The 19,181-nt window shown below is 42.1% G+C and overlaps 1 protein-coding gene across 7 annotated transcripts in view; it reads right to left on the reverse strand.

The window, feature by feature from the left end:
- Positions 1-19,181, reverse strand: part of kif13a (kinesin family member 13A) — a 36,774-nt gene that overhangs the window by 12,388 nt on the left and 5,205 nt on the right. For all 7 annotated transcript variants that reach the window (XM_068735143.1, XM_068735138.1, XM_068735137.1 and 4 more), the window contains exons 3-21: positions 13,209-13,221; positions 11,214-11,274; positions 10,298-10,390; positions 9,075-9,255; positions 7,386-7,473; positions 6,705-6,839; positions 6,459-6,571; positions 6,253-6,364; positions 5,321-5,533; positions 5,079-5,189; positions 4,854-4,988; positions 3,540-3,670; positions 3,170-3,256; positions 2,887-3,062; positions 1,922-2,141; positions 1,251-1,413; positions 968-1,111; positions 726-875; positions 18-182 (exon numbers count right to left, since the gene is read on the reverse strand). In XM_068735143.1, coding sequence (XP_068591244.1) covers positions 18-182; positions 726-875; positions 968-1,111; positions 1,251-1,413; positions 1,922-2,141; positions 2,887-3,062; positions 3,170-3,256; positions 3,540-3,670; positions 4,854-4,988; positions 5,079-5,189; positions 5,321-5,533; positions 6,253-6,364; positions 6,459-6,571; positions 6,705-6,839; positions 7,386-7,473; positions 9,075-9,255; positions 10,298-10,390; positions 11,214-11,274; positions 13,209-13,221 — 2,491 coding nt within the window. The remainder of the gene's footprint in view (positions 1-17; positions 183-725; positions 876-967; positions 1,112-1,250; positions 1,414-1,921; positions 2,142-2,886; positions 3,063-3,169; positions 3,257-3,539; positions 3,671-4,853; positions 4,989-5,078; positions 5,190-5,320; positions 5,534-6,252; positions 6,365-6,458; positions 6,572-6,704; positions 6,840-7,385; positions 7,474-9,074; positions 9,256-10,297; positions 10,391-11,213; positions 11,275-13,208; positions 13,222-19,181) is intronic.

Consider the following 19,181-nt stretch of genomic DNA (forward strand, 5'->3'; position numbering starts at 1 on the left):
CTTTAAAATGGCTTTACCCTGCAGGTAAGCCTCTTGGCTATGTGGACGATCTCCCCGTTGGTGTCCATCACCTCATAGCAGCTACTCTCACTGGAGTTCTCTGACGAGTCGTCTCCCCCAGACAGGCGCTCTGGTACGACTCCACTGACTCGCATCAGCTCAATGTGCAACCTGCCTGCTACCTGTACACACAGAGCAATGAGACATCATGTCCCCATAGACTCATATACCCTATTAAAATAAAAATCCCCAAAGGCAGGGCAGGTCGATATAGAGAAAATCAAATAACACAATATTTTTTACCAAATACCTCAATATCAATATTTTGGCGACATCATAGGATGACCATTGGTACTTTCACAAAATATTTACACATTGGGATTTTTGATAAATAATCATCATTAATGTGGATATAATGACTAAGTGGGTAAAGGTAAATAATTGAATTCTGGTAAGTTCAGAAAATAACACCACTTTATTGTAATGCAGCCTTCAAAACCAAGAAAAGAAAACACTCATATACACACATATTATGATACCAAATCTAGCTAGTTTCATATCATAACATCAATATAATATCGGTATATTGCCCAGCCCCACCAAAATGTCTAAATTTGAAATGTGCATCATCCTTTTATATGGACCTGATGTAATAAGATTATTGGAAAGCTGCACCATGACTTATTTATCAGTGCATTAATCTGTTGATGTTGATGCAGCCTTACCTCTCCTTGTTGGCTGATGATGGGGACCGCATATTGCAGTTTGACATCATGGAAAAGGCACTCCAGAAAAATGTTGGCCACTCCTATCAGGTTATGGTTCTCTTGCGCCTCATAGAATGGATCACTGTGCTTACTGTTTGCCTTGTTATACTGAAAAACACAGAGAAAGACCTGAATAATCCAGTTCACTTTTCTATCTTTTCTACTTATCTATTCCTGTTTTCTGATCCTCTGTTTCTTACCATCTCCTCTGTGCCTTCCTTCCAGTCCCTGTAGTGGTCTCTCATATCCACCAGTTTGTTTTCTAGCCTCTCAATGGTCCACACCTGGGTCCCCTTTCCTTTTCTACGCACCTGAATGGCCGGCTCGCTCACTATTGCTCCACGCTATAAAAAAGAAACAGGTGAACAGATTAAAACACTTTTTGTATTCCAGCAGATATTCACACCTTGACATAATACAATCTGTACCAAGGTGAGGTGATGTGGAGGTGGTGTGTGATTGCAGGGGGTTCAGAGGTCTGACCTTGCGGTTGGCGCTGAGGTTGGTCGCAGGAATCTGAAGGGTGACCTGATAGTCAGTCAGTTTGTTCATCTCCTCTGCCAAAAAGTTGGCTTCTCGCACCAAGGTGTTGGCTTTCACGACCTGCTCCCTGAGTCGAGAAAGACTCTGACGAAAAAGCTCATCCCTGACACACAAACACACACAGACAGCAGAACAGAGATCATTCATTCATGAAGATGACAACCTGCCACTTGTTATGTACCCTCGGTATGGACTTAAATAGGCACAACATCTTCATTTACAGGAACAGCTAGCGTAAAACATACACAAGGTTGAGAAGGAAGTTACTGATTGACTGAACTACGACTTGAAACGTGATGTTTAAGTTAAATCTCAGATTTGGCTATCAAACCACAGTTGCTAGAGTTTACCAAGAACGGCAAAATAAAAAGACAAGAACAACATCAGGAACTAGAATTACTGCCTCAAAAGAAGTATACATCTGTGAACCAGTCAAGTTGTAGTCCATGTTTGTCCAAAACGTTATTGGCTTCTCCATATTCCTATAACTAGGTACATCTAAAAAGCTGAATACTGTGAACATCTCATGCAACTGCAAAAAGGGAGAAAAAACAAGGAAAATGACTGCATATCTCAGCCTCCCTGCCATGAACAAACTAGATTCCACTAACCGCTCCTCCGTCCACAGTCTCAGCTTGCCCTGTGGTGTGTGCATCGGGAAGGCTAGGCGCTCGCTGCTGCTGCGGTGGTGTTGCGGCGTTTTCTCAGGAGACAGCTGCTGCCGTAGCGACTCCAGCTCTCGTTCATACATCACTCTCTGCTCCTCCAGAGCCGTACGCTTCTCCTCCAGGTACTGCTTCTCCAGCACCTGGACCACATTCTGCATGGGGTCTAAAAACATGAGACATGATCAGCACTGAGCAAAGCCTCTTCAGTAAAGGACCAGGACAAAAAACAACAACCAACACAGTTGATAACAAATAACGTCATTACATTAGTATTCGTTTTCCACAACAAGCTACGGTCTTCATAGTAAATTATTATTGTAATGTGTGTTGTTGGGTTTTTAAAAAATATTATCACTGAATTAATTGTTTGAACAATCATTTAGTGATTAGATTGGAGATTGACCAAAAAAAGTCAAGAACTTGATGTTTTCATTATTTAGATTTTTCATTTTAGTCTTTTATCAAGTACAAATGCCAAATATTTGGTGACTCTGGTTTGCTGCTTCTTTCTGTTTCGTTTCATATCATTGTAGATATAGCAATTTGAAGATGTCAACTTGGGCTCAAAGAAATTGTGATGTCAAATTTTAAGACTCTAATTCTCTTATAAATTATTGTGTAATCAAAAAACAAATCAAAAGATGAATTGTTAATGAATATAATCATGATTTTGAGCCAGGTCCACCCAGGCTGTAACAATCAGCTGACAAACTGTATTTAACACTAGAGCTGATCTTTTTATATTCAAAACAAGGAGATAAATGGCATTTCTAAAAGATGATATTTGGTCGGAGTATTGCAATAAGCTGAAGGTCCAGAAACCTAAGTGGAATGAATACTGTATACAGCTGTGACCTGAAAGCCTTAAAGATCATGCAGATTGAAAAAACAGATTATCCTAATCATACCATTGTTCCCCAGAGTCTTCATTATGACCTCCATCTGAGCAAACTCATAGCTGTAGTCCTGCTCAGAAGACGCCTCGCTGGCGGTCTCCACATCTGCCTCGACGAAGCTCTCTCTGGGGGAAGCTCTCTCCAGCTCCTTTAAACGGTCCCGCCGCTTTCGTGTTGGCAGGTTAATCCTACAGAGCAACAGGACTTCCAATCAGTAACGTTTTCATTTCATGACTATATATATCTGTCATATATATTCAAATATATTTGAATGTGGCTGTGACACGTTTTATACCTGAAGAAGTGATTGTTCCCCCATAAGATACGATCTCCATGCCACAGGTGCACCAAAGAATCAATCATTGATCCGTTCACACAGGTCCTGTAGAAAAGAAGAGAAATTAAATTCTGATAATGAAGATGTCACGTGGCATTGTAATCTTAATCTTTGAACAGGGAAAACTAATTAAGCAGGAACAATCCTTTTGTAGTGGGAGGGAGACATGGCTCTGATATCAAAGCGAGGAGCTCAGATCATAGATTCCTAAACAGTGAGGTCATGTGAAACACTGAGGTCCAGTCATCCATGAAGGAGAGAGACAGCAGAGAGACACACACAGAGAAAGAGAGTGTGTTAGTGTGGAGGTAGCTGTATAGCAGCTCACCTGGCATTCCTTATGGGCATCAGGGTGACATCACCATCTGGGCAGAGCTCCAGGACGCAGTGCTCTGGCTGGATACCGATCCCAAAGAGCTGGATGTCCTGAGACGTGTCTGCGCCCACACGTGTGTGCTCCTACACACAGGTGGAGGACAGATTGAGAAAACTATACGGACAGATCTGAAAATAATTACGCCCAACATCTTGTTCCAAGTCTCAGGTCATAACCTACAAAATGTTGTTTGCTGAACCAATTTGCTCAAAAGTTTTATCTTTTGCAAAACCCCCCCCTCAAATTCAAGAATAAAACCAATGCAAAATCAAGTGAAAAAACTTGTGTCTTTCATTGCAGAGTGGGCGTTGTTAAACAAACATCCCAGCTACTAGAGGATGTCCTACCATGCAGCGCACTAACCCATTTCACAGTACCATGGTCATTCCACACCGATATGCCAGGCTGGCCTGCAGAACCCAGACAAAGGCCTGTTGTTTTGTACGCTGCACAGGCTGCTTTCTCACATGCTTCTGCTCTTACAGGTCCAAATAGCTGGTTGGTTGTTCCACTTCAGTGCTTTGCAAAGTCCAGACGTGCTCTTACTGAACTAATCTCTGCTCTCACAGCGTCATCTGGATCACTGCGCCATATCTGCTGTGTTTTCAGGGCCTCAGTCTATGGTAAATATGACCACGGTGATGGATCAGTGGTGTTAACTATATGCTGTAACACCAGGGAGTGCATAAGTAAGTGACTAACCAGCTTTTTGGCAGCGACTAATCGCTAAAATGAGAACTTTCTGGCCTCTGTACAAACTTTAGCCGTTACGAGGTGTTTTAGATTTGTAACTTCTCCAGCCACTTTAAACCAAAAACCTACAGCGTGAACATGAACATGGTGACATGTCACAAAGTTCTTCCATCCATTCATGGCCTTCACCTAAACAATTGTCTACAAATCTAAGCAGTAGTGGTGCCATTCAAAATGGGTCTGCATCTTTGGGTTGACTATCTTTTTTTTAGAACTCCTTAGGTTGAAACTAAAGGGGAACAGATGCAGGTTCAGGCGTTAATATAACCACTTAAATTAAATACAGACTGGTAAAAATACACTGGAAAATTCCTCACAAATGCATTTAACGGTTCATGTTATTTTTCCAGTGCGGTCACCTGGGACTTTGTAATCCCACAAATAAGTATAAATACATAAGTGCTAATGGAAAAACTTAAAAGGCAGCAGGGTGACGATGGTAGCGAGTACTGTGTAGTATTATCTAGTAGTAGTTTCCAGTATTGCATCATCACATTGTAAAAACTGTATTACCTTCAGATAGTAGACCAGCAGCTCATTTAGGGCAGGATCAGCATTGAGATTAACCAGGAAACACTTGTCTTCACCCACTTTAATCCCTGATGTTTCCAGAGAGATGCCCATGCTCTCTAGCTGCTTCTGGCGTTCCTGTAAATATGGATAATAACAGTGTTACTGTACGTATAAATAGGAATTAGAACTGAGGTTTTGGAGTCTGTTTATGGTGGTTGTCCATACAGTGGCAATCTCCTCTGTCTTTCTTAGTTTCTCCTCCCAGGTGACAGTCATCTCCTGAATGAGTTTCTCAGACTCGTGCAGTTTCTCCTTCAGATCAGGAGCCTTCAATGACTGATGGGAATAAGGGAAAGAAGCATGGACATCAGCATAATCTGGATTTTGTGTGATTTATGACAAGTCTGGCATGAATTCATTCATATCATTTGTGAGTCTCTTCAGGTCTACCCAATCCCTCCTCTTACCTCGGCCTGAGAGAGTTGAACTTTGAGCTTCTCCACCTCGTCCCTGAGCTCTCTGATGATCCGAGCGTTGGGATCTTCGTTCACCACGGCATGGTTGACGATTCTCTTGGCTCTATCTGCATAGCGTAGCGTAGAAAGAGTCTCCTCGTAGTTATCAGCTGACGGGCTCACTGTGGCTATCATGGCTGTCTTGCTGTTGCCGCCAAGGTTGTCCTGAAGACAAGAAAACATTTAGCAAGGAAGCATAGCTGCTAAATGTTTCTTTTCAGTCTAAATGCAAACAAAGTGGTAATTGTAGGTCACCTTGCAGTAGTGGTGGAAATTAACGTTCGTAAGTGCATTTATTACATTTTTAGGTACTTTTACTTTATGCAAGTATTTTCATTTTTTTCTACATCATATGTTTGCTACGCTACTCTTTAGAGGGAAATATTGTACATTTCACTCCACTACATGTATTTGACATCTGAAACTACAAGTTATTTTGTTTGTTAAGATTTTACATTCAAACCATATGAACAGTTTTTAAAATATGATACATTTTTCAGTGCACTAAATCTAAGTATTTTTTGTCCTAAATTGAATCTTTGAATTTTTATTTTAAAGTGTCAAAATCTGCAAATGAACTTGATTGTATTTTCTAAATTGAATCTTTCTAAGCAAACTGCCTTATTTCTTGTTTTAAATTATACAAATTCCTTTCTGGAGATTAAATTCTGCAGATTAAATTGCAATTAAATAAATGAATACTTTTACTTTTGATACTTAAAGTACATTTTGCTGATAATACTTTTTGTATTGTTTTGAATGCAGGACATTTACTTGTAATAAAGTATCTTTTATTTTGTAGTGTGGTATCATCAGCACATCTAGAACAACCACATAACTTTTATAACAACCAGTTTTAGATATGTGTAATTTGTGGGTCAAACCTTCAGTAGCCAGGTGAGGACTGAGTCTCTGTATGGCACAAACTTGGCCTTCCCCTTTCCTGCAGACTGATCAGCCAGAGCAGAAATCACACAGCCTAATGTAGTGAGAGACCTACAACCACAAACAAAAACAAAAAAATCATCTTTAACCAGTCAAATGATGAATTCATATTTTGCTTGCTTTTCATATGAAAAAATACACCTACTTGTTAATATTGCTGCCCTCTTTGAGTCTCTCTCCAGCAGCTCCAGTCTTAGACACTCGCTCACTTCCTGCCAGGTCAACCAGACTCATCTTGCTCACTTTCTCTCCTGAATTCTGTTTACCATCACAACACAAACAAATAGTCAGTCAGACCCATGATAAGACGAATAGGATACACACAAATGAGGTAATATAATGCAGTAAATTCAAGAAACAACTAATAGTGAATGTTGGTGGAAATACTAACCCCAGACTGTAGATCATAAAGCGTTTGTGTGACAATGATACTGAACACGGCATGTGATCGACTGCTCTCCTCATTCATGTTGGTGGCTGCAACTGTGCGAGATTTGTTGCCCTCCGACATTAATACCTCGATGTCCTAAAAAGATGGAGAATGAGGGAATTAAAGACAAAACGTTTGACATAAAGACACAATTTGAACACATTTCACTGGATTTAGGTAAAACTTGCACATTGACCATTATGATAATAGTAAAGTCAGACGGTATTCACATATGGCTGTGTGCCATGTGGTTTAGCCGGGTCACAGTAGACAGTGGGCCACACCTGTGGGAAAACCACTGCACGAATATCAGGCAGAGCAGAGCACAGAGGAACAGGGTGGAGATGTTTAAACTTAATTAAGGAAGACCCTGCCAAGGTTTGGCATATAAACTACCCAAAACCCCATGACTACATCCCACATCAGGAATATGTGTCAATACAGTTTCTGCACATGGGAGGATGTGAAACTAAATGGTTATTCTGAACGTAAATTAGCGACATGACAACTGGGGATATGATATAAGGATATTCGACTGGATACAATAACTCAAGTCTGTGCGTAAGTGACATATGAGGCCTGTGGTTGTTGACACAAATTCAGCTCAGCCAAAGTGTGATGACAGGAAAGGGAAAGACACACCTCAAAGTTGGTCACAGCCAGCTGAGACAGACCATCCACGTATGGACCCAAGACTTTGTGTTCCCGAACTTTTAGGGACTGTCGGCCCCTTCAAAAAAAAGAAAGGGAAAGCAACAAAATGAGTGAAAGAGAGAGGAGAAAAAAAGGGAGGAATAATAACTATTTACAATTAGAGAAATAAACTGCTATTTGGCAAAAATGGCATTTCAGAATGACTTCATTAGTTTTATATAAATATTTCTGGTGGGATTTTACATGTTAAAAAGTTGCATTTTTTTTATTATTCACTACTTGAGGAAATGGAATGGCCTGCATGTTATTGCAATATTGAAATAATTAACTCTTTGCATGCACCACAACTGCAATAAAATGTTAACAGGAATTTGATGCCAAGTTGACACAAGAAAAAAATCATTCACATAAAAAGTTTCTGAATTTCTTAAAGGGCAAGGCAGGTCCTTCTTTATTGTCAGCAACTCTTCTTAAAGACAACAAACATTATGTGTTACTCCATCTCCAAATACTCTCTCACTTCCCCAGCCTTCCTTTGGTTCTCAGCCCCAAGTCCCCACTGACTCCTTCATTTTTAAAAACATTCACAAATTCTTAAAAAAAAAGGCAAAATAGACATTCTCAAACAGCTGAGAGGCCATTAAACAGGAGTAAAGTGCATTTCTTGGTGACTATTTTCAGCTGCGATTTGGTAACTCTACTGTATATTCAAGGAAATAGGCATTATCTACAGTGTTCATTATAACGAAGGAAGTGTTCATAATGAAGGAACACACAAGTTCCTTCAGGTGGGTAAACTGAAACTCATCTGGCTGCCTGCCATGTATTGAGGAAATCCTAGAGATCAGTATGAATCACTGAATCCCTCTTCATGGCAACAGAACGACCGAGGTTGGGAGAAATCAGGTTCCCTGCTTCCATTCTGGTAATCTACCACCCACAGCAAACAAGACGATGTAACCACTAGAAAGACCATGGCCAACTCATAGTGTGACTGAGATCCTTTTTACACTTGACTCTGTATCTCGTGTCTATACCAGAGCCAACGTTTAAACCTAAAAATCACAGAGGCAGATAGAAGAGCAAGAGAGTGTGAGGCTTGTTGTATAAGCGAGAGGAAGTTGCCATCAAAATGGCTCTGGCTTCATCTTCAGACATCTGCAGCACACAGAGTACTCCACTGTTGTCCCTCTCTGGGGCTCGGCTCACAGGCTGCTCTGACCGCTCTCCTGCTCCCAGCTTCACTAGCAGATGTCCCTGAAACCCACTCTTTCACAGTTCGCTCTCCCTTGCAGTCTGTCTGCCAACCCACATCAGACCACGCAGGCGAAGAATGCAGCAATGTCAGAGGACGATGCTGGCCACTGTTCTGCAGGAAATGACTGGGTTGAGCTTCCTACTCGCATCATTCTGTCGCCGTCCCCCATTCAGGCTACTAGACACAACAGAGCTATAAACAGAGATGCAAACTAACACAAAGTGGGAGCTGACGGAGAGGTCACAGCTTGTCCTGGAGTTGGAGTGAATCAACACAAAGAGAACATTTCAACACAGTTTGTGTAACCAGCTTTTTCTGTGTCACCCCGGGTAAAAAGCATTACCAAAGCATTACATTCCGTGAGGTTGTACAGGTCACATGTGCTTATTCTGAAGAAAAAGCACACCCATCAGACTCACCCTTTGGGATCGAGCAGGTCACGGACCTTCTCATTGTAGATCTCCATATAGGACACCTCCACCTTAAAAGAATGGCCCTCGTTCTCCTCTCTGTGGATCCTCTCAAACAGCGAGCAGCAGAGTCGAGGGATTAAACCCGGCTGCTCCCCATTCCCCATCATGGAAAAGGACTTGCCTGAACCTGGATGGACGTCACAAAGTCACACATGACTGTATCCACAACGGCGAGAGGCTCATACAATGCAGTGCCGATTATATCATAAGTCTCTCTGCTCCACATGTCAAAACAACACAAAAAGTTCACAACCATGCTAGCGGTTCTGTGAAGCTGTACTTAGGCACAGCAGTAGCTAAATGCTAAATTCAGCATGCTAACAATCTCACAACGGCGATGTTAACATGCTGGTTGTTTAGCAAGGATATTGGATATCATGATCACCATTTTTGATTACATTTGCTAATTAGCTCTAAACACAAAGTTCATCTGAGGTTGATAGAAATATCTGTGTATTTTGCAGGTATTTGGTCATAAAAGAAAGTTTTGACCTGATGATAGTGCTAGATGAAAAGTGAAGGGATCACTAAAGTTTTAATTGCAATCCATCAAGTAGTTGTCAAGAAATGTCAACCTTATGGTGGCGCCAAAGTACAAGTCAGATGATGACCAAATTCATCAGGATTCATCCTCTGGGAACCATGATGAATGTACATTTTGTGGCAATCCATGCAGTAGATGTTGAGATATTTCAGTCTGGATCAAAATGGCAGACAAACCGACCAACATTGCCATCCAAAGATCAAATGCTTCATGTGCTTCTCTGGTTCCCATCACGAATAATGTGCTGCTTGCAGCATGCATACAACTTTTTTTTCCTCATACACCAGGTGATTGGAGGGCCACTAAAATATTTGTGCTCTTCGCTCCAAACTTTTCCATAGCTTTGCCTCTTTACCGAGTGATTCATTCTAAAACAGGAAGTGGGATAAAGGAGCTAATTTGATCCAGGGTGAAGAAAGGATATGAGTTAAGTGATTCACCAGTGTATTTAGAAACACAAGTTTTCCTGTTCTTTAAACTTTCTATGGACACATCTGGAGACAACTCAGTCTGTACATATACTTAGAGACTCAAGTATAATGGAGGTAACACATTATTTAGAAATGCTTCAAAGACTGCATGACAAAATGGACTCAATGTAAATTGAATCTGGATTTTCAGTTACCTGTTTGTCCATAGGCAAATATGCAGGCATTATATCCCTGGAATGCATTGTCAAGTATTCCCTCTCCAAGGCACTTGAACACCACCTCTTGACCTTTTAGACAAAGAATCGCCATGGAGATTTTGGTAAACAGATAAACCATTCAGTTATACAAGTACTACTAGTTGCCTGGTTTGCATCCTTAAATTAGTGCAATAACATTAAAACAGAGATATGTATAAGAAACAAGGAAGAATAAGAATTCATGAAAGTTGTGGGGAAAATGCCGAGCTGTGTGGAGATATCTCGTGTGTTGCTCCTGTCATGCTCCTGCTGAATGGGACAGCTGTTTAAAGAGCTAAATAAAGCCTTGGCCCGGGCCCTTGAGGCAGCCCTTCACTGAACAGATTGCCTTGTCGGTTCAGCACAAAGCAGATGCAAGTGTTACATTTCCATCACAAAATGAGCGTGACATGACAAAAACAAATAAGTACAATAACTACGGAAATCTTCCTTAGACTGGCAGTAATAACCTCCTTTCTATAGATGTTAAAAAAACTGTAGCTGTAATGTCTTCTGTGCAGCTCTCATTAGAGAAATGAACTGTAGATCATTACATACTGCAAGCACGAAAGGAAATGTTTATTTATTGTACATAATACAAATACACATTTAAAAAATGTTAGTATGTATTCTACAAACCCCATGATGGTTTTATTGCTTTGAGACAATACAAAGACAACTAACTGCATTACGTATTTTAATGTATTCTCTCAAAATGCAAATTACCGTACTATGCTTTGCATTATGCAAAAACAGCTTTCCATCGAGTTGGGAGTTTCCCTGCACTATTGCTGCACAAAGCTCAGCAGTCTTTACATGGGACGTGATTTGAGTTCTTTGGTGATGAGTGAAGGATCAGTTTCATATGACTCACCAGCATATTTGGGAACGTTGGACTCATCTATGGACCAGAAACAGTGGTCAAAGGCGAACACCTGCAGAAAAGTCAACACAAAGAGTGTAAATGCACAACTCCTCACACTTGTCTAGGCATGTACAGTACAACCTGATCTTTCTTAGTAGTGGTCTTACATCTTCTGTGGTACAAAAAACAGGCTTTTTTTGGGCCGCACCATGCCACCCTGCAGTAAATCAGGAAGACTGAGCTTGTCTGAGTGAGTAAGATGAAGTCTAACTGAGTATTGTTCAGGGTAATGCGCGTTAAGACCGCACCATGACTGTCTGCACAAATCCACTGTTAGCTGCTCCAAGTTCTGTCATAGGATTTAAATGAATTCATAAATCAGGGTCAGCGCTCCCCAGAAGAAATTCCAGCACCCGGTGACCCTCGTCTCCAAGGAAACGGGGCTGTAGCTGTTCCCGGTGGTGCAGGCTGGCTCTCAGCCCTCAGTGCTGGGTCTCACAACACAGGCTTCAGCAGCAGAGACCCCTTGTGTCCCCCCAGGCACCTGTAGGAGCTCTGGGTGGATGACACACAGAGAGGATGCTCTCTGGGAAAAGAGCAGTGGCCTCATTGACTAAGAACCCGTCCTCCTCACAGACAGACCAGCTCCTGTTACTGTATAAGCTGCAACCCCCCCCCCACACGCATCTTAAACGTCTCTTTTGAGCAGCTTCAATTAGTTAGTATAGAAATGTCTCAGATAGATTTTGTTTCTGCTTATTCAAAACATGGCTCATGTTGATAGGAGATATATAACTTCTCAAAGTCCCCACTCAACTAGGTAATAGGCTTTTATGTACCATTGCTGCAGCACTGTCATCCTGCAGTGCAAGCACATCGCTGCTGCACGTTACTACTCCTGGCTTTCAGTGCGCTATTGCTACTCTGCCAAAGCACTTTCCCCTTCACAAATAACCCAAATAATTGAACTCCCCTGTAATCATAATAGGGGCGCTTGGCCAGGGAACCACTGGGTGCACAGTCAGCATGGGAAGCACTGAGATCACTGAATGCTTTGAAAGCAAGACCTCCTCTTGTGACTTCAGACAAGTGAGTGGGTGCCATTCAAAGGAACAAAAGTACCATCATTCCCAATTAGGGCTGGTTTGATAACTCGGGCTTCAATCTCCTCAGGTCTGTCTCTGGCCAGCCTAAGGGTGTGACTGCGCAACAAATTGTTCATGATTGGACAATTACTATTAATCAGCAGTACAAATAATGATGGAGCTGAGAAACACAATGCCCTTTTTGTCATTTCTGGGAAGAAAACTGGTCGAACGTGATTGGAATGCAACCCCCGTTTACCCTTCAGAACGCAGGGAGACTAATTTGAGTGCCACTATAACTTAGCAGACAGCCACGTGCTCGTCTAGTTGAAGGGTATTACAGGGTAACTCAGGTTCACGGGCCCCAGAGACCGCGCACGCTTGTTGCCCGCGCTAACGCTCCCCCGGTCCCGTCAGCGGCCGAGCGCACTGACCACAAAGCCCGTCCCTGGTGTGTGAAACATCTCTGAGCCAGTCACCAGCGTGTTGTCAAGGGGGGAGGTGGGGGTGCACTCCAACAATGCAGCTTTGAATGCGCACACACACTGCCCCAGTGTCCGCGCTCATCCCTCTCTCATTGTAGAGCCTTTGTGGGTGTTCACGAGATCTTAGAGTGCTGACACATTCACACGGACATCTATCCGGCTCCTGCTGGCCTACCAAACTACTAAATCACTCTCAATCACTTCCCTAGAAACAACGGCACACCAGTAGATCGACCTGTGCAGGATGCTTCTCATCCACTCAGCAAAACAGTGTTGTGCAGCATCCTGCTTCTCGATGAATTCAGTGTCTGTGATACCAGGACAGTCAGTGAGAAGTCAAGACAGATGACTGTTTCTACTGACACGGCCAGCTCTGTTGATGCTGGCCATTTCTTTTTTTTTTTTTGTAACAGAAAGAGATGAAACTTACATACCTTAGATTGTTTCCTGTTGAATGAGAGGGGCAATCCATCATAAACAGAAGAAACCCACAGGTGAACCAGAAAGAAAGACAAGAGAGAAGAAATAACATGTTAGGATCGATACAATTTAACAGTCAGACCATGTTCACGCTCAGATGTAGCTGCACTTCTCACAGTAGGAAACTTCCCATTGTTCGTGTCGACGCAAACAGCTTTTTCTGAACTGAAATGTGTGCATTTAAACCAAATTCCTGGTGGGACTTCCACATTCACTTCTTCCCTCATTTAGGCACTCATTCATTCACTTCCACACAGTGCCGTTTCCTGGTGGTAGGTGCTGCTGTGAGTGGGTTCATGATTGGGCCAGTGGGCCATGAGGAAGGGAAGAGATTTAGGATTCAATGTCCCACTGACTCTGTTGAGTAAATAGCTCTTATGCCTGTGGACTTAACAGGGAGGCCAGGTTGGGGAAGTCGCACTCAGCAAATGCAGCTGCCGGAACCAAGGACAAAACGGTAATATATATGGCACTAAGTTATGTAGGATAATTCTCTTAACTGGAGAGGGAATACCCCAACGCTGGAAATCTATAACAATAATATAACAGATCCAGACAAATGCTACAGCCATCATAATGCATGGAAAGGGAATTATTGTTTTTGTCACATGCATGTTGCAGTATGATGCAGTACAACATATACACCCCTCTAGTGCTTCTACATCTGCAACAGTCCTGTCCTTCCTCCTGCAGGCGTCTCCTGGCACAGAGACAGAGGTGGACATCACCTTCACACAGTAACCAATACAGGGCAAGACTGAAACACTGCACCAGAGTGTCTCACACAAACTGAGCTGAGTCACCATCAATAGCACGCCTGGGGGAGCTGCACGACAACACCCACAAGAAAATATTCTTCAGCACTTTTATGTTCATGTACAAAATTGAACAAATTAAGGATGTGAACTATTAACAGATTTGCTTTGAGGACTATACTAAAAAGGTCATTAACTGTGCTCAAGCTCATTATGATGAGGGACAGAAAGAGAGAAAGGAGTGAGAGGAGTACAAACCGAAGAGGGCCTCGTTTGGGTTCATACCCTGAATCTGAATCTGGGTCACTGACAACCACTGCGACTGGGTCTCAATCAGAGCAGACAAAGACTGCAGCAGGGCCCCGTCCTCTAGTCGGGCCCTCCACGCTGCAGAACAGAGAGGGGCTGTCTGTGAGGAGCTATGAGATATATCAGCATCAGACGGCAAGGAGAACACATCTAAGAATTCCTATTGGCAGACAAGGAGGTGTGATCAAGGACCACTGTCCCAATGCTAACTTGAAAGGTAAAACAAAATCTTCATATGGCAGTGCTACAAAGCAGATATGTGAAAGATGAAAAAAAAACATGTGGGAGAGTTATGACAACAAATAGACAAAAGCTACAAGCGTACAATGAGAAATGGACAAAGACAGAGAACAGATGTATTCCTATGTCAAACAAAAGAACTACAGACACAAGACCGGAAAGAGAGAGACTAACAACCACACACACATCAAATGTGGAGACAAAAGACATGCAGTTATGGAATGTGTGCAGTCTAGACTCTTCAGCACAAGAAACTATCTCTGCTGAAACCGAGCTGCTGCAGTGGTTCATTGGCTCTTGCTCATTGTGTCATATACTGTATGTACAGTTTATGGTGTGTCGGGTATGCTGAACAAGACAATGAGGGGAACTGTTTTGAACTGTCTATATTAAGGATTTCATAGAGCTACTATTTCCTCACAAAGTCTCTCAAGAAATGCATTTAATTCCAAAAATATACTTAATTTCATTCTCGTTTTCAATTTAATAGTGTCTTTCCTTACTACTACCCCCCCCCTCTCTCTCTGACTTGACTTTCTATCAATACCTTACCATGACTATGTGAAATAAAATGATTCAATACTGTCAATGCGGCAATACTCAATATTAATTTGGATTGAAATATTTTAGTGCTGCAACTAACAAACTATTTTCATTGTCGATTAATATATCAATTCATTTCAGTTAATAGCTGTTTTCTATTAAATGTCACAAAATAAAAGAAAGAAAAAACTGCAACTATCATTTCCCAGATCAGAACTTGATTCAAAGTGCTTGTTTTGTCCAACTTATAAAACTTACTAGACGAGTCAAAAAAAGTCCTCCTAAAAGCTGGAACCACAGACAAATGTCTGTAACAATTCATTTATTAAGAACATATGTTGTAATGCAATGATTACACAGGATAATTAATTTGTAATTACACATCTTAATTCACCAGTTAGGAAATGCTACCGATGGAAGCTCCGTCACAAATGCTGTACTGTGCAGCTCCAAGTGATTCAAGCATGAAGTCTGTGGGCCATTTGCTTAGTAATCAGCATGCATGTCAAGTCATGGCTTGGGGGCTTATTACAGGCGGTGTTGTGGTTGACCAAGTGTGTGACACACATATACTGTATAACACAGAACTGCCAGATGCCATCAGATTCTCTCCCCCCTCAGAGGCAGATACAGGCAGACACTGCAGACCTAGCAGGGCATGGCTGAAGTCTAAAAGTCCCACTGGGGGCTGGTTCTGCATGGCTTAATGTGTGAGTGTCATCAAGGGCACGCTCAGGCTCCCACGCCTCCAGCTACCTGATGCCAAAGCACCCATGAATGGTTTCAACTTGGCCGAGGGTGGACATTGGCCTCTCGCGCTACTACGATTCACCCCTCCGTTTTGATTCTGTGTCGTGGCAGACAGATTTGAGGAGCACATTATGAGCTTCTTTATAAAACCTTTATTTCTTATTACTATTAATAACAAATACCGCCTCAGAGCAATCATTTAAGATGTCAGATTCACTCAGCTCACAAATGATTGGTGAAAACATGTCATCTTTCTGTGCCTTGTTGCAGCTCAGACCCATGTACAAGCCGGTCTGGTGGCCAAAAGGGAGGTATGACGGGTGGGTGAGCAGCAGTGGAATCTCCCCCCTTGGTTATGGAGCAGGATTAAGGCCACAGGGTTATTATGCTACCGAAAAAATGTGCTCTTCTAGCCCAGTAGGCAAAAAAACAGATTCATTCACGGTATCATCCACCAACTGAAGCGTCCACCTAGCCTTAAAAAAATAACATCGCATGGCCACGCTCACAGAGGTATAAGACGAATAGCCATTTCACATTTTCATTTATCATTTAATTTTATCCGATAAACTGACAGATCTGGAGCAGACTGGTTCACATTAGCTACCAGAAATGATGCGAATGGTGTTATCTTCTGAAATCAGGGTATGACAGCTCAGAAATTGAGTTTAAAAAAGAAATTAGTCTAAATCGAGAAACACACATATTGTGGCTCCCCATTTTCCAATGCATGAAGGACATATTGTCAGATTCGTCAGTGTGATTTAGCAGGCTTTGATGATATAATCCTGCTGCTCAAATGGGATATGTAAGTCACATGGATGAGGTTTACCCCCCATTGAGATGACAGTCACAACATTCATCTGCCCTGTGCAAGCAAACCCACAAACCCCCCCCCCAATAGATTCAAATATCTCTTCTCGAGCTGTTGCTGAAACTATGGCTCCCCCACTCTTTTAACCTTGATTAAACCGCACATATGACTCTTTCCCGTTTGGTTGTCGAGACGCTTTTCAGACAATTACAATTCAAGAAGCTCCAGAGCCAAACACAATGTTCAGAGCTCTCTCTCTCTCTGTCTCTCTGTCTCTCTCTGTGTGTGTGTGTGTGTGTGTGTGTGTGTGTGTGAGAGAAAGTGTTGGGTTACAGTGCACTGTGCTCTCACAGGAGACAGGCTAACATTTCAGATGGTCCTCCGGTATGTTTAGAACTGAACACGCCGGTCCCCACCCACTCAAAGCAGAGGTCACCCTGCTGCACAGACATTGAGAGCAGGAAAATGCCAAGCAGTTAGTTACAGTAAGAGAGGGTGGGTCTCTTGTCTGACCAATTAAAACTCAAGATGATTCCAAGGAATACGGATTGAGCAGGCTGTTATTTTTGTAAGCATGAGTGATCCAAAAGTAAACATGACAAGTGGTTGAAGTCAGAGTTTTGTACCAGGACATTTAGATGTATTTAAAAAAACAGCACAAAGGGGAGTTAGCTTGTTGATGACAGAAACAGACCTGCTGGATTGATCCAAGCTACTGAGACATCTAACTCTGACTTCTGCCTCACAAACACTTTCTGAAGCTTCTTCTTCTTCATGTAGTGGAGTAGAAGTATGAAGAAGTAGAATAAAATGGAAATACCCATATAAAGTACAAGTACATCAAAATTGTACTTCAGCACAATTCTTGAGTAAACGTACTTTGTTACTTTCCACCACTGGACTTGGAACAAATATGTCCATGGTTCATTGTTCTAAATGCTAAACTTAGCTTCTTATGAAAATATTTGAGGTGGCTGGGGGATATCACTCATTAGGTCATCAACATAACTCCAGAATGTTTCTGTAACTTGGCGACTGTTGTCGCTAAGCAACAGTGGTAAACATGGAGGAGAGACAACCTACCAGCCTCATGAGTCAAAGTTCCAAAATGAAAGCCAAGCTCAGGATCTCAAAAACAGCCTTAATGAACAGCACTGCCATCATCAGCGCACATGATGCTCATACGAACTTCTGTGTGGGACTCTCGAGGTTTCCATAACAAATGTTAACAACACAACATATGATGCAGACAGGGTCTAATTTAATCCTCCCCGGTATTTCTGACACCACTGTGACAAGCCGGGTCAGCAGCAGGCTGTGTGTATTCTAAAACACAGAGAGAGATACTGACCACATTTGCTCCAAATCCTTGAATCTGTTTGGTTTTAAAAAGGCAAAGAACAAGCCAGAAAGAAGTGAAGTTCATCAATTTGGTCAATATGGAAAGGCTTCCTCCCCAGGGGAAATAAAGCGACACATTTACTACCAGGACACACCTCCTTTGACCCGGTCTGTCACTTATCTGAATGCATGTGCCGTGTGCCTGTTAATGAAAATAGACAACAAAAGCAAGAGTAAGCATGCTCATGAAACATATCACAAAACGTCTGTAATTGCAAAGAGTAATGTGCCAAATAGATGTTGGCAATAATTATGTGCTTTGATAATTAAAACTAATGAGTATGTATTTACAGGCAGAGAGCTTTTGTTAATGTTGCTTGGCTCCACTTCTCCTGAAACAAAGTGAGTCCACAATAAACCGATCCCACGATGACATTACATTAATGTAAACACAACAAGCAGCCTTCAAAACTTCCAAAAGACCTGATATGAGAGAATCACAAAGGAAGCCAGAAAACCAGAATCTTTGTGGAAGAAATGCCCAACAGTGAATGTTCACATAAGCTGCCCTCAGAATGAGCAGCCACATCTGAGATTAATGATACAGGCTTGACAAAGAGGGAGGGCGCCATCTTTTCTCAATTCCGGATCAAGATGTAAACAACGTCCCACCCTCTGAACAAACAGGGAACAGTCCTTGAAGGAATACAATCCTTTTATCAGCGACACACAACACTTTCTCCTTATTGCACGCATGAATAAAGCCTTACGGAGAAACGGTGGGCTGATTTTAAAACTCACTCTGAGAACAACATGTTACTGAATGGAAAGGTTGATTATTGGCACATAGGGAGCAAAATAATACAAAGGGAACATCCTGTGGGCAGCCATTAGACAAGGCAGCCTTGTCATTCAATAAAGGCTTGCTTTAGATGGCATGATGACACTTGGTCATATGTGACCAAACTTCAACAACACAGAGGAATGTCATGTTAATATCTTTACTAAACAGATGTGAAATCTGTGTGTCATAAGGGGTAGCAAACAGACAGCATTTAAAGGCTATCTGTAAAGACAAAACACATGTTGAACTCATTGGGTTGGTCTCTGGCAATCAGCAGGGAAAGACTGCGGATGAGTGCAAAATATTAAAGGACTAGCTCAACATTTTGGCA

This window comes from Cebidichthys violaceus, unplaced genomic scaffold, assembly GCF_023349555.1.
Source record: "Cebidichthys violaceus isolate CVI_PGR_0920_01 unplaced genomic scaffold, fCebVio1.0.p SCAF_7, whole genome shotgun sequence".
Lineage (NCBI taxonomy): Eukaryota > Metazoa > Chordata > Actinopteri > Perciformes > Stichaeidae > Cebidichthys > Cebidichthys violaceus.